The sequence below is a fragment of the Panicum hallii genome, chromosome 3 (genome assembly GCF_002211085.1).
Source record: "Panicum hallii strain FIL2 chromosome 3, PHallii_v3.1, whole genome shotgun sequence".
NCBI classification, from domain to species: Eukaryota; Viridiplantae; Streptophyta; class Magnoliopsida; order Poales; family Poaceae; genus Panicum; species Panicum hallii.
This window is the reverse complement of record NC_038044.1, coordinates 5984012-5998799: the sequence shown is the minus strand read 5'-3', so window position 1 is coordinate 5998799 and position 14788 is coordinate 5984012. Positions and strand designations below refer to the sequence as shown.

The 14788-nt window shown below is 45.2% G+C and overlaps 2 protein-coding genes across 4 annotated transcripts; one reads left to right on the top strand and one right to left on the bottom strand.

Annotated features, from left to right (window-relative positions):
- The first annotated feature begins 393 nt into the window (after positions 1-393).
- LOC112884830 lies at positions 394-14770 on the top strand. Of its 3 annotated transcripts, none has more exons than XM_025950427.1 (4): positions 394-776; positions 12681-13092; positions 14019-14296; positions 14382-14744. In XM_025950427.1, the coding sequence occupies exons 2-4, from the start codon at positions 12751-12753 to the stop codon at positions 14539-14541; spliced, it is 780 nt and encodes a 259-aa protein (XP_025806212.1). In that variant the 5' UTR covers positions 394-776; positions 12681-12750; the 3' UTR covers positions 14542-14744. The 3 variants fall into 3 exon arrangements, with proteins under 3 accessions (XP_025806212.1, XP_025806213.1, XP_025806211.1); XM_025950428.1 differs by lacking the exon at positions 394-776 and adding an exon at positions 11869-12432 and having other exon boundaries at positions 12678-13092; positions 14382-14770; XM_025950426.1 differs by lacking the exon at positions 394-776 and adding an exon at positions 11870-12434.
- LOC112884833 (probable histone H2A.6) lies at positions 2573-3326 on the bottom strand. The gene has a single exon (XM_025950433.1). The coding sequence runs from the start codon at positions 3249-3251 to the stop codon at positions 2796-2798; it is 456 nt and encodes a 151-aa protein (XP_025806218.1). The 5' UTR covers positions 3252-3326; the 3' UTR covers positions 2573-2795.
- Positions 14771-14788: the final 18 nt, after the last annotated feature.

Below are 14788 nucleotides of genomic sequence, written 5' to 3'. Positions count from 1 at the left end.
GTGAGAGGATATGCGGGATCCAGCGGTCGGAGGGGGAGAGAGCAGCGGGACAGGGGCAGCTTCGTCTTTTCGTAACGTGCCTCCACGTAGCACTGTGATCTGGTAGACCACGCACCTAAAAACGTCTGTTTTTAGTAAAGTTGTAAGATTTGTTCCCTTTCCAGTGATAATTTTATGAAGGCAACTGTACAAGTAATATTCGGCCAAGTGGTGTTCGTAGTAATGGCAAAAATGAAAAGGATCGACGGTCCAAGGTCCAACCAAGGCCCAACGATTCGGAGATAGTTCGGAAAAAGGAATTCGTCTTCCGCGGGGCGAGCGGATTCGTGCCGCCCGTGCCATCACTACACCCGCGCCGCCTCCTGCTCAGATCTGCGGAGCCCCAAGCCCGACCTCGCCGGCGGCCGTGGCGCGGATCCAGGATGCCTTCGCCCGTGCGGGGCTGCTGCTCGTCCCTGCGCCGCCTCCCTCGCGACAACGCGCTCTCCTGCCCCTCCGCCTGCTCCAATCGTCCCAAGCCTTGGTCTTGGCGTGCCCAACCCGTCTCCTCCTCCTAACGCTTGCATCCGCCCCTCGATCTGAATATCTGTCCATCCATCCGTCCGTCCCCCTTTTTCTTCCTCCCAGAGTTCTAGTTCTACCTGCTGCCCTTGGCGCCTGCCATTTCCTCTCGCGCACCGGCTTGTCTGCAGGGTTTGGTGCCGCCTTGTGCTGGATCGGATAGGTTTGGGCCGGTTGCTCGCTTTCTGGATCGGATCTGCGCTGCTGGGAGTTAGGTAACATACAGGATCACCTCCTATAATTATTGTATAACCAAATCCAGACCTAGAAAAAAAAATCCAGACCTATTAGTCTACCGAGCTTCAGTTGTTTCACTTAGAATCTACTGGCTTGTGCAATTAATGTTTTCATCATAATTACGAAATTCTCCTAATTTATCTGCAACATGCTACTTTGCAAAATAATCCTAACTTGCCCTGAACATCAAGGCCTCTTTAACAATAGTAGTGCATCATTGGCTGTTGTCCATTTCCACATAACTTTGCCATTTTTAGAGTGATTTAACTAGCAAACCCTTGTCATGTGTTAAATTGTTAATTGTCTCAATCTCAAGGCCAAGCTAATATTAGTGTACTTGCCTCTTAATTTGAGTGATTTCTTTAACCGGGATCTACAGACAAGAAGAATGAGAACAAGGAGGTTGCCGTCAATGACTTTCTGCCTGCTAGCGCTGCTTATGAAGCCATACAGCACTCCATGTAAGATAATGTCAACACTTGAAAAAAAATCCAGACCATGCTTGGTACTTTGATTCAGGTGAAATGTGTTCTTCACAACCTAACTGGATGGCAATGTATGTTCTTTTACACAGGGATCTGTATGCTACCTACATCGTTGAGGGCCTGAGGAGGTAGGCTGCTGCTGCCGCCGCGTGGTGCACCGACACCTTGCATGAGGTTGTCTTTCACCGGCCGGATTTGGAGGATGTTGAAGAAAAACTGAGATACTGCTACCTAATGAAACACAAGTATTGCTATTTTGTTGGTGACTTGTATACCGCTAGTAACGAACCCTGAATCAAATCCCCTTGGGAATCAGTAGTAATTGAAGCTAGTAACACAAGAGAGGTTTCGTATATGTGTTGTACTTCATTGGTATCGTAATATTCATTCCCTTGGTGATATAATCCAGCGGCTGAGATTGAATTTGGTCTGTTCTGCCACTTCTATGATAGGAAATGTGCCTCGTGCATACTTGCAAAGGCCTCAACGTTGTTCCTTCTTTGAAAAACAAGGCCTGACATTGTTGAGATGTATCAAAAATTTAAACAGTCTTGGAAATTTGTAGAGAGAAAATGAGGATCGTTGCAAAGCGGACTAACAATGCGCCTTGCGAAAAAAAACTGAGTATAATGCGCCTTATGGAAAAAAAAACCCCGAGTAATGCGCCTTACGGGAAAAAAAAAACTGAGTAATGCGCCTTACGAAAAAAAACCTGAGTGACGAGCAACAGCTATCTTTTGCAGGTTACCTCAGAATTCATGTTGTTCAGTCTGGCATCGAACTGCCAAAACCGAGTCTCTCTTGGAGGTGGGTGATGAAATTTTCACCATCTGCAAATTGGGGATGCACCAGCCAGAATTCGCATGCCAGCAAAATTGCACCTATTTTGCAGCACACGAAATGAACTGAAACGGTTACAATTACAGCTGGCTCCAGTCTGAATCTAACTGGCAAATTTGTCATAAATAGACGCTCACCATATGAATCCATTCGCCATTCCAACCACCCTACTCAAACACACCACACAAATCAAAAGTCAAAGGAATTTCATGGGAACCATTAGGATTCACCAGTCTGAATGATGTCGTTCTGACAAAATGAAAATGTTCAAGCTGTCAGAAATGAACTGGATCATGAGAAATTCAACTCTGTTTTGCAATGTACCATCCCACAACCCAAATCGATCAACCCCTATCGAACCAAGAAACAGACCAAGAAACAGACAAGTATCCACACTGGGAGGAACCAGATTATGAAGCCCAGGGAAAGAAGCCCAATAACCAGATCCAGAATTCATAAAGGAAAGCAAATCGCCCCCTCTTCTTCTCATTAAATTTTGATATCACAGATATCCCCATCACCAACCACTACAGCTACTACTAGACCTAGATTTAGGATCCGAAGCTCGGCGGACACGATACATAGAGACGCGGCCCTACATACACACACAAGCAAGGAACACAAGGGGAAATCAGATGAGATGAGACCGGCGCGCGCATCAACATGAGCAGCCTACTTCTTAGGGGATTTCGCGGCGGCCTTCTTGGGCGACTTGGCCGCCTTCTCTGCCTTCTCGGCGGCCTTCTTGGGGAGGAGAACCGAGTGGATGTTGGGGAGGACGCCGCCGTGCGCGATAGTGACCCCGGCCAGCAGCTTGCCCAGCTCCTCGTCGTTGCGGATGGCGAGGAGGACGTGGCGCGGGATGATGCGGTTCTTCTTGTTGTCGCGCGCAGCGTTGCCCGCCAGCTCCAGGACCTCGGCGGCGAGGTACTCGAGGACGGCGGCGAGGTAGACGGGGGCGCCCGTGCCCACGCGCTGCGCGTACCGGCCCTTCTTCAGGTAGCGCCCGATGCGGCCGACGGGGAACTGGAGCCCGGCCTTGACGGAGCGCGACACCGGCTTCTTCTTCGGCCCGCCCAGCTTGCGGCCCGCCGCCGCCTTCTTCACCTTGGTGGCGCCGCCGTCCATTTACGAGGGCGGGTGGATTTGGAGGGAATTCGGTTTTGGGTCTGGGGGGAAGCGAGGGAGACGGGATTCTTAATTTTTTTTAGTGGTTTCGCTATTTCGAACGCTGCCGCTGGTTTTATAGCTGCGAGCGGGGGGAGGGGGATGGGGGACAGGGGGGAGCGATCCGCGTGACGTGGGGTGAGCGCCGTTGGATCGTGGCGAGGGGGGCGGTGGGGATTTGTTTTGGGGGCGCGATCCGTGGGAGGGGGCAGCGGGCCAATCAGAAGCGAGGAAGCCGACAGCTGGAGGACTGCTGAGGTGTGTGGGTTGGTCGCAGGCGTGAGGCCCGTGCGACAGGTTGGTGATGTGGCAGCCAGATTAAGGCCCGCGTGGAATTTCCTGCTAATAGTCAGCTAGCTAAATTTAGCTATTATGGATATAAACGGATCAGCTAATGGATTAGCTAATGATTTTCAGCTAATTGAAATAATATTATCTCATTAGCTGATTGAATCCTGCTAATCCCAGCTTAAAAGTCAAAAGACTATATTATCCTCCACCCTTCTGTTGAATTTCCTAACATATAGGAGTAGTATGGTCTATTCATATCAACAATTAGTAATTAGTTGGTGGATCCAAACACACCTAGCTAATGACTAGTTAGCTGAACTTTAGCTATATAAAGGAGACTATTGTCGATTAGCTAGCTAATCATTAGTTGAAGAGGATCCAACCAGAGTCTAAAATGAAGAAGGTTCCGTGGCCAGGTCATGGCAAGGATCTTTATTCCTTGATCCTCATCCAAATATGATACTGAGCAATAGCAAAAATATGGAGATTATGGTCTTGCTTCGGAAACTGCTAAATCATTAGATTTTGATGTAACATTATTTGAGCACACTATGATTCCTAAATCCCTAGTTGATCTCATAATTTGAGGTCACATGATATACCTAGAAAAGTGAGTTTAACCCCCAAAATGTTGTTGGGTAGCCCAAAATCTGGTGGAGAAGCAACAAATAATCCAGCTAGACTTGTGAAAGAGAAAGAACATCCTAACAGTTATGCCAAACACCCAATTGATCATTGTGGCATTGGATAGGAAGATATTCATACATGTCATATTGAAGAGGAAATGAATCCTCTCCTCAACCAGCCACATGCCAACCTACGCTCCCATGATGCATGGACACGACCACGACATCTTAAGTATGAAAAGGCAAGATAAAAATATATTTTCAGAGGTAGGTAAAATAAAATTTCGAGATATGTTTGGACCACCGCTTGTAGTTACACACATATGGAAATTAATAAAATTATACCCACTGAATTCACAATACCCTCCACCTTGTCATCTTCTCTGTCGTCGCCTCCTCTAGCCTCCACCTCGACGACCCTAAATCTGGTCAAAGGATTCGGCTTCACAGCATGGCTCTACCATAGACGATGCCACCTACTCGGTGTCCAAGAAGATCAACTATTAATAATGACACAAGGTGCTTGAATCTACATGGAGGAACTTACCTGTTAGGTCACGAGAATGCCACACTCCACGGCAGAGCATGCAAGGTATCATTGTTTCAGGCTGGATCCCATGCCATTGAGGACTCCATGTGGCTAGGATTACATCGGGGGCAAAAGCTCATTACTCACCCATGTCACAGCCAGGGACAGAGCTAGGTAATGAGCTCTGGGTGCGACCGCACCTAGAAAAAATTCACGATCCCTTATTACGTCTAGATTTTCACTATGTTAGCTTCAATATCATGCATATACAATAAAGCACCGCACATACCTCTATTTTTTCTAACTCCACCCCCGGTCACAGTCCAGCCCACTTGATCTTGCTCATGCCTAAACAGGTAAATAGGTGGAACTGTAAAATCTAAAAAAATCTTCGCAACAATTAAATCTGTTGGAACTTTCAACACTGGACCGGAATTTTTGATAAAAGAAAAAATTCTTATACGAAATTTAAAATTAAACTTGAAACTGCAGAACCTGGTTGAATTAAAAGTTGCGCAATGATACTAGGAGACTTCTGCAAGTGATCTTTGCAAGCACAATAACTTAAGTATGTAGATCGGCATAAAACAAACTCTAGATTAGCAACAAGTAAATAAATATAATAAACACAAGACGCAATAGATTTATTCCCGAAATTCACTTCCACTAAGGAAGCTACGTCACCGTTGGGGAGCTCACAAAGAGCAGGGTCTTCCACTAATCTTTTACCTCACTCAATCAACCACAAAGAAGGATTACATCACTTACTATGAAATTCAACTAATCCTTTGCCTCACTCAATCAACCACAAAGAAGGATTAGATCACTTACTATAAAATCCACCAAGGATAGGGTAATACAAATTTTTTAAGGCGCACACACATAAAAGGACGCTCCACGGGCAACACCAAACCGTCTAGAAGCAACCTTCAAGAGTAACAAATGCGAGTCGAAGGATGAGGATGCTTCAAGTGCTCTTGAGATGAACTTGGCTGCTCTCTCACTTAAATGGTTGAGTCTCACACCTCAATCTTGCTTTCACCCAAGCCCTAACTGAAATCAACTAAACGATTAGTAAGTGCTCTTGGCGGTGTTTGTCTCGGGTTAGGTCAGCAGCAAATGAAGGAGCGGCTTAGGGGGTATAAATACCCGAGCCCCAAAAACTAGCCATTAGTGCAATTGTTAAGTGATCATCGGGACTTCCAACACAGCTAAAATCAGCTGGCCGAGAACCCCCGTCGGAAGATACAGGGAACTTCCACCACAGGATCGGAACTTCCGACCCACACTGAAACAGTCAGAAAATTAGATGCACAAATGTGTGATTATATCTCTCTCCTTGATGGTTAGCATCTCAAATAAGCACTTTGACACCTTTATACTATTCATTCGCATCCCTCTTAATAGTACGGTGTTTCCTATACTAAAATTCAAAATAGAAAATATTAAAAGATCTTCTTTTAAGCCAACACCATCGTTTAAGCAAGTTTGGCATTTTTTCTTGCTTCTTTTTATTTTATTGAATTTTAAGTTGTTCATGACTCGATAAACTCATTAGCTCCTTAATTCTGTATGCCATCAACATCAAAATCCACTTAGAGGGCTAAATGCACTTTCACCGCTCCTCATGAAGCTCACTGGCTACCATCGTCCTCATCGAGCTGACAGCGCCCCCACGCCTCCTCTACTGCACTTGGCAGCCGCCTCCACGCAGATCTGGGACGTGACGCACCTTGGCACAATGCATCTTCTATGCCGCATGCACCCTTATCCCCGACATATTCTCTATACGCACACTATCAAGCCTACTTGAATAAAGCAAATGAGATTTTGGAAGAAGTGTGAAGCATCATGGAAGCAGTGGCGACGAAAGAGGGTGAGGGAGAGAGCAAGGGAAATATGAGAGGGAGAGTGAGGGCTGGTGCGTTCGGAAACCCTAACACCCTACCTTATAAGTTAGCTTAGACAGGCTTGGGCCAAGGTGAGTGAATTAGTCCATTACTAACTATGTGGTAGCGGGCTAATTTTTAGAGGTGGGCTCCACAAATACTCTTATATGGAAATCAAGATTTTTTAGAAGTCATTGGGTTTATGCATACATCATGTACGGTTATCAAAGGTGGTTTCAAGTCCCAAGGCCCGCTGTCGATTTGCAGAGGCAATTGTCCTTGTTCCCCGCAGTCAAAGGGTGGATGTTCAAAAACCAATTGTGAAGCAGTGATGAGAGGTAAGAAGTGCGACAACGAATGTTGTAAGGGCCTTCTATGTTACAACACTTCAAATGGTTACTGTTTTTCCTTCACACGTGTGCCAAAATTTGGCTCGACGGGTACCAAAATCATTTGAACAATGTAGCTAGCAAGCACAAAAGGTAAACTTTTTCCTGTTTACAGAATTACACCAAAATCTTAACTTTTTTTTTACCAAAGCACCCTAGCCAAAAGGGGTATCCAATTCCAACCCTGAAACATGACATGGGGAATGGCCCGGGCCAAATGCCTGATCAAGCCACCCAAACCATATAAACAACCTATGAATTGTTTGATTTTGGTTGGAGCTTTCCAACCCGACCTACTTGTATACAGTGGCGGAGGAGCCAATGTGGCAAGGTATGGCGGTTGCCATACCTACGCACCGAAAATCCGAAATACCGAATCGGTACAAAAATTTTTGGCCGCCCGTCCGCCCCTGCCCGTCCGCCCAGCTGCCCTGCTCCCCCCGCGCCGCCGCCCTGCTCCCCCCGAGCGTCGCCGCCCGCTGCTCCTGCTCTCGCACCTCCCCCCGCGCGCCGCCCCCCGCTCCTCCCGCGCCGCCCCCTGCTCCTGCTCCCCCAGCGCGCCGCCCCGGCGCCCCCTGCTCATCCCGTGCTGCCGCCTGCTCCTGCAGTCCTGCTCCCCCCGCGCCGCCGCCCTGCTCCCCCCGAGCGCCGGCGCTCGCTGCTCCTGCTCCCGCAGCTCCCCCCGCGGCGCGCGCCGCCCCCCGCTCCTCCCCGCGCCGCCGCCCCCTGCTCCCCCCGCACCGCCGCCCCTTGCTCCTCCCCGCGCCGCCGCCACCCCCTGCTCCTCCCCGCGCCGCTGCCGCCGCCCCCTGCGCGCTGCTGCAGTGCCGCCCCTGCTGAGCGCCTGAGCCTGCTCCCCCTGCCCCCCTCCCCCGAGCCGCCGCCCCCTGCAGCCCTGCTCGGCTGCTCCACAACCACAGGGATATCAAGCTATCAACTAAATGCAGGTATTAGATTATTAATCTGTTATGCAAGCCGTAACTTCTTTGCTTCCCTGAGATTATTTTGATCTCATGGTTGTTGGCAATGAGTTAATTTAATTCTGAGTTAACAACATTATAGTCAAGAACAATACAGTTAGGATGGGATGTAGACATGTAGTACTTGTGTATAATTGATTTTGTATAATTGATTTTACTTTACATATGGCTGCTTGACATCGAATGGAAGTACAAAGCTTGTGATATGCAGTAGTTGCCCGAAAAAAGTTCATTGCCACTTCCATCTATGATTATTGCATTTCAGATTTTGTAACTATATACCTACATGCAGTGCAAATGTGCAATAATAGGGCTGTTGCAGTGTTGGTTACTTGGTTGTGTTGCAATTTTGCAAAGCTTCAAGAACTTAAATTGCTGTTGATATATCTGCTTTAACAGAACTACAGAAGAATTGCAAGTGTGTGTAGGGTTTGCCTATCTAGTGTTAACTAAAACTCTAAAAGCTCATCTAGTATCTATAATCAATGTATATATATTTTTACAGGACGAGAAAGAACTCCAGTAAGAGATGGCTGGTAATGGAAAGGGAAAAGGAAAGATATCTCAAAAAGGTATTCTTGTGATTTGCAAAAATTGATTGATTCATTTCACTTTTACATTGACTGATAATTGATTTTATTTTTACAGGTTTAAAAAGCTATTTTGGCACTGGTTCCAGTGGTTTAAGTAGACAACCAAGTACTCGTGGTAGTGGAATTGCTCAACAAGAGGTTGAAGATGGGCAAGATCATTTTGCGCTTGTAACAACCGGTGTAGAAGATGAATTTGCTCAAGCAACAACTGGTGTAGAAGATGAAGTTGCTCAAGCAGAGCTTCAAGAAGGTATAACCGAGTTCAACCCGGACTATATCATATCGGATCCAGGACTTCGTATTTCAATTGATTGTTTTGCCCCTAATATTAGAGATGAAGTTAGAAGAGCTTTTATAGCTAAAGGTCCTTTTCAACCAATGGATCATAAGTTTCCTACCTCGAATGATAGTAGGAGTTTTCAAAAGAAATGGTTTAAGCAATACAATTGGTTGGAATATAGTGTGGAGAAGAATAAAATTTATTGCTTCTATTGCTATCTTTTTAGACATGATGGAATAGAGGAGAAATTTGGTCATGATGCTTTTACAAAAGTTGGGTTCTCGCAATGGAAGAATGGTTATTTAGCACTTCCAAAATATGTTGGTGGGCCTAGTAGCATTCATAACTTTGCAGCAACATCATATCATGATTTTGATAACCAAATATCAAGTGTAAGAAATAGGGTGTCAACTCATACGAAAGATGCATTGGTCAAATATGAAACCCGAGTGGAAGCTTCCTTGAGTATTGTTGCTGTGAGCCGTTTCGGGGGCATGATGAAACTTCTACTTCATTGAATAAGGGCAACTTTTTGGAAATGCTTGATTGGTACAAGGAAAGGAATGAGGAAGTGAAACATGCTTTTGATGAGTTGTGTTCAAAAAATGCAAAAATAACTTTCGGCATGATTCAAAAAGACCTTGCAAACTCTTGTGCACAAGCAATCATAAAGGCAATAAAGGAAGAAATGGGGGGTTGTCTATTCTCTATTCTTATTGATGAATCACGTGATATATCTATCAAAAAGCAAATGGCCATAGTTGTTAGATTTGTGAAAAAAAAGGGAAGTCATAGAAAGATTTTTGGGTATCAAGCATGTCAAGGATACAACATCGGAATCATTGAAGAAAGCATTACTTGCAGTGTTAAATGATCATGGTTTAGTTATTGCAAATATACGAGGGCAAGGGTATGACGGTGCTTCCAATATGAGAGGAGAATTTAATGGTCTTCAGAAATTGATTAGAGATGAGAACCCTTTTGCTTTCTATATCCATTGTTTTGCTCATCAATTGCAATTGGTAGTTGTTGCTGTCTCAAAATGCACCTCATCTATTGAAGATTTCTTTGAGTATGTGACACTAATTGTGAGCAGCATTTCCACTTTATGTAAAAGAAAGGATTTATTGCTTGATAGACATCGATTGAATCTCTTGTCTAAATTAGAGAGTGGAGAAATATCATCTGGGAGAGGTAAACAACAAGAAACATCATTGGCAAGACCTGGAGATACAAGATGGGGATCTCATTATAAGACTTTACTTCGTATTGAGTCAATGTGGGATTCAGTAATAGAAGTGCTAGAAATTGTGAATCAAGATGAGCGCAATCCATCTAGGGTAGGAGGATTGGTACAAATAATGGAGTCTTTCAGCTTTGTATTTATCATGAAGATGTTGCTGCAAATCCTTCGTATTACAAATGAGCTCTCACTCATCTTGCAAAGGAAGGATCAAAATGTTGTTCAAGCTATGTCTTTGATTATTGATGTGATGACACGTTTGAATAATTTGAGAAGTGAAGGTTGGGAACCATTGTTTGAAGAAACAAAAGCCTTCTGCCTTGCAAAATGTATCCCAATACCAAATATGAGTGATCAAGTACCACGATTTGATCGATCAAGAAAAGGTGGGAGAAACAATATCACTCAAGATCATTATTTTCATGTTGATATCTTCTATGCTGCAATTGATGCTCTTACCACGGAGTTTGATCACCGCTTTAATAAGCGGTCCTCGGAATTGCTTGTTGGATTTTCTTGTCTTGACCCTAGAGATTCATTCTCTAAGTTTGATGTTGAGAAACTTGCTCGTATTGCGGATATCTATTATGATGACTTCTCTTTTGAGGACCGCAAGACCATAAAAGATCAACTTCAAACTTTCATCATTCATGTGCGGAGACTTGAAGAATTCAAAGTTTGTTATGATCTTACAAGCCTTTCAAAAATAATGGTTAGACTTGAGAGACACATTGTTTTTCCATTGGTTTATCGTCTCATTGAGTTGGCATTGATATTACCGGTGGCGACAGCAACAGTTGAAAGGGCATTCTCAGCTATGAAGATTATTAAAACTGAATTGCACAACAAGATGACCGATAGGTGGTTAAATGATTTGATGCTGTGTTACGTCGAAAGAGAAATATTCAAAGGTCTTGATGTTCAACAAATTAAAAAGGCATTTCAAAAAAAGAAAGACAGGAAAATGCAATTTCCTAGATCTCCTAGACGCGTTTAGAGGTACGTGTATTGTTTATTTTACTATTTTGTACTCTTTGAATAAATATATAAAATTATTAACTCATTGTCTTTTATGTTGTCAGGTTTTAGTTGCTATTGTAATAATCGATATTTTTAAAGTATTTATTGTTATTTTATTGAATACTTGTTTTGTCGTCAATTCTTTTTGCTTTCTTCTTCGCCGTACCGTGATTTTGTTGCATCCTCCGCAACTGCTTGTATATGATCCAGTTTGATCGCTGGCCGGACAGGTAGATAATCATACGGTCATACCTGATAACGTGGTGCATGACTAGTGGCCTACTTGTATATGATCTGTTATGCAACGAAAGAGTACGACCATGGAAGCTTGTGTTGTTACATAACCAATTAATCATATCTTGTTTGGACATTGGAATAAAGGCATTTAACCTTATTTTGGCACCTAGAATGATATTTTACCCATTTAACATTTGTTTTGCCTGATAGGAGAGCCCCTTCAGCATGGGCCCATTGTCCAGAAGCTTCTTCCCCCATGGTCCAAGGTCCAACCAAGGCCCAACGATTCGGAGATAGTTCGGTCCCAGCCCAATGATACAGCAAGCCCAACGGGCGCAAAGACAGCCGGTGAAGCGTCATTTCCGGGATCAGCAGATTAAGTAATTTCCTGAAAAAACAAACGCCAAAAAAAGCCCAGACCAATTACACGTGGCACCTTATCCACTCGCCCGACTATAAATACGCCCGCGAACGCCCCTACCCGCTCCGCGTCAAGAAAAACCACAAGGAATCGAGGAGGAGTGGGAGGAGAGGAAAGTCGTCAGAAAAAATAAAAGAATTCCTCTTCCGCGGGGCGAGCGATTCGTCGTCCCCCCACCCTCTCAGTCGCCGCCCGTGCCATCACCACACCAGCGCAGCCTCCTGCTCAGATCTGCGGAGCCCCAAGCCCGACCCTCCCCGGCGGCCGCGGCTGCCGAGGCGCGCGCGGATCCAGGATGCCTTCGCCCGTGCGGGGCTGCTGCTCGCCCCTGCGCCGCCTCCCCCGCGACGACGCGCTCTCCTGCCCCTGCGCCTGCTCCCATCGTCTCAAGCCTTGGTCTTGGCGTGCCCAACCCATCTCCTCCTCCTAACGCTTGCATCCGCCCCTCGATCTGAATATCTGTCCACCCATCCATCCGTCCCCCTCTCTTCCTCCTAGAGTTCTAGTTCTGCCTGCTGCGCTTGGCGCCTGTCATTTCCTCCCGCGCACCGGCTTGTCTGCAGGGTTTGGTGCTGTCTTGTGCTGGATCGGATTGGTTTGGGTCGGTTGCTCGCTCTTTGAACCGGATCTGCGCTGCTGGGAGTAGGTAACAAACAGGATCACCTGCCTCTTAGGATTATTGTATAACCAAATCCATTTCTAGAAATTATTAGTCGACCCAGCTTCAGTTTGGTTTCACTTAGGATCGGATTATGCTATGCTGAGAGTTTAATCTGTAGCCTATAGTGATGCAACTCTGTGACTTAGCAAGTTAGCATCAACATCTAAATCTTGAAGTATGTGTATGTGGGAGGAATAATAGCTAGAGCTGTGGTCTTCTCCTGTTTTGTAGCATCAGTGCAGCGTGGTCGTACGCTTGCAGTTTCGGTGTATCACTCTGCAAGCAGCAAGCCAGTGCCTTGATGGATGGTCGTACCAGCTGTCTCGAGAGAGCGCCAGTAGTGACATCTGGCGACAACTCTCCTACCAGCGCTGCGAACGATGGTCTTCCGCTTCCAATAGAGAAGCGCTGTGGTTCGGTTGATGAAACCTGCAAAGCTGCAGAAGGTGGCAGTGGCTTGGTGGAGGCTCAGATATGTACGGGTTTCTCCGAGTCGATCACTTTGGAGGTGAAGAAAGGCCTCCAGAAGTGTGCGACCTTCCCTCCCCCATCTGGTGAGGCTCAACAGGAGGATCATTCATGCTGCCATGCAGATGATGGGCACACTGGTGCCCCTGCTTATGAGCGCTCGATGTCCTTACCTGTGAGTACCTCATGTTAAATCGTCTTATCATTTGTCCAAAATGATTGTTATTGTATAAGTTCTCCCTAATTTGTACATGCCCCATTGGTACTTGAATGGGACCTTTTCATTGTTACCATTATGAGCGAAGTTTCAGAATCTGACAGCAGACTGGATTCCAACTAGGGTTCTTAGTGTTCTATAGCTGCTTTAAGTAATCATATTTGATTTATATTTGCTTTCCAGTTTGTAGGCAACTAGGCATGATTCATGATGCACTCTGCTCATACAAAATTAGCAACATGTTTTCGAAATACAACAATACTTCGAACTAGTTTACAGATATCCAGATTTTATTCTGTGGTAGCTGAGTGTTTTGGGGCTAAAGCTCCAGTAAATTAGGGCTAGCTGGCCATAGTAGCAAGCAACAACCATGCCATGCCAGCAACCCACATTTGATTATCTATTTTTTGTGTGTAAATTTGTGTACCTGATATTCCTTGTCCAAACATATGCTGCTTATTGCTGTGGCTATAATTAGGAAGCCTGCGTGATAATTGAATGCTCAGGCTATTTTCCTTTGTACCGCTCTTGGAAGAGGAAAGATATGACAAGCTTGGGATTATTATAAATACAGTTGTGAACTGAATTGATCAATCTGCTTTACTGCCTAAAGTGAGTCCATGCCTGTCTGGCTATGCTTCTGTAATTCTGTATTAGGGTAGCCATGCATGCCGGACAATATTTAGCAATTTGGCAGATCAAACAACTAGTAGTGCCTTTTCACGTTCACGTGAAGCAACCAGTTATTGCCCTTGACGTGTTGACCAATCACTATTTGCTCTCTGGAGCCTTGTTTGACAAGACAAACTAATAACGCTTTTGTTGTAATATACCTTGCCTAATGATGACTTATTTACTACCCTTTTCATTTTGTCGGTCACTAGCCAACTATGAAGCTCATCTCTGCTATGAAAGGAGGCCGCAAAAAGAATGGAATGGCATCACCAACTGAAAATCGCCACGTCAAATGGGCCCCTGACGTGTATGATCCCCCTGTGACGTCGGTATGCCATTCAGTGAATAGCAGTTATCAGCGGCGGTCCAAATCCCGCAAGAAGGAGAAGAACAAGCAGAAGAAGAAGCAGAAGCAGAAGGGGAAGTCCAAGAAAAATCACCAGAATTCTATACAGAGTTCATCTGTAATGCAGGTTCCTGATCATGGGTATGAGCATTTTACTGCTATTCTCATCTTTGCAATCCATGGGCATCCAATATTTTTCTGATTTATGCACCTTGAATTCTGTTAGGTTGAAAGGTGTTAGCACTACTGGCGGTCAGTCTTCAGTAGACGATCATGCAACCATGATCATGGATTACAGCATGGGCAATCAGGAAGCCAAATGTGGAAGCAGCTTCCTGCGTGAGTCTGTTGCCAAAATGCATTTCTCGATTGCTGAAGCTTCCTGAGAGGCACTCAAGTTATGCAGATGCACCCTCAATTCTGTAAATATGATGGATGTATATAAATAAATCCAGCATGCTATTGTTGTCGTCGTGGGCGTTGTGTTGGGTTTGATGTGTTTTGAGTTATGGCCTGGTGTGGTACTGGAGAAATAATTCTTGGACAGACTTTGATCTGTATGTTTTGGTGGACACACATCTATCTCCAATCCATGGCTTTGCTGTTGTTGCCTTACATGTGATTTGTTGATTG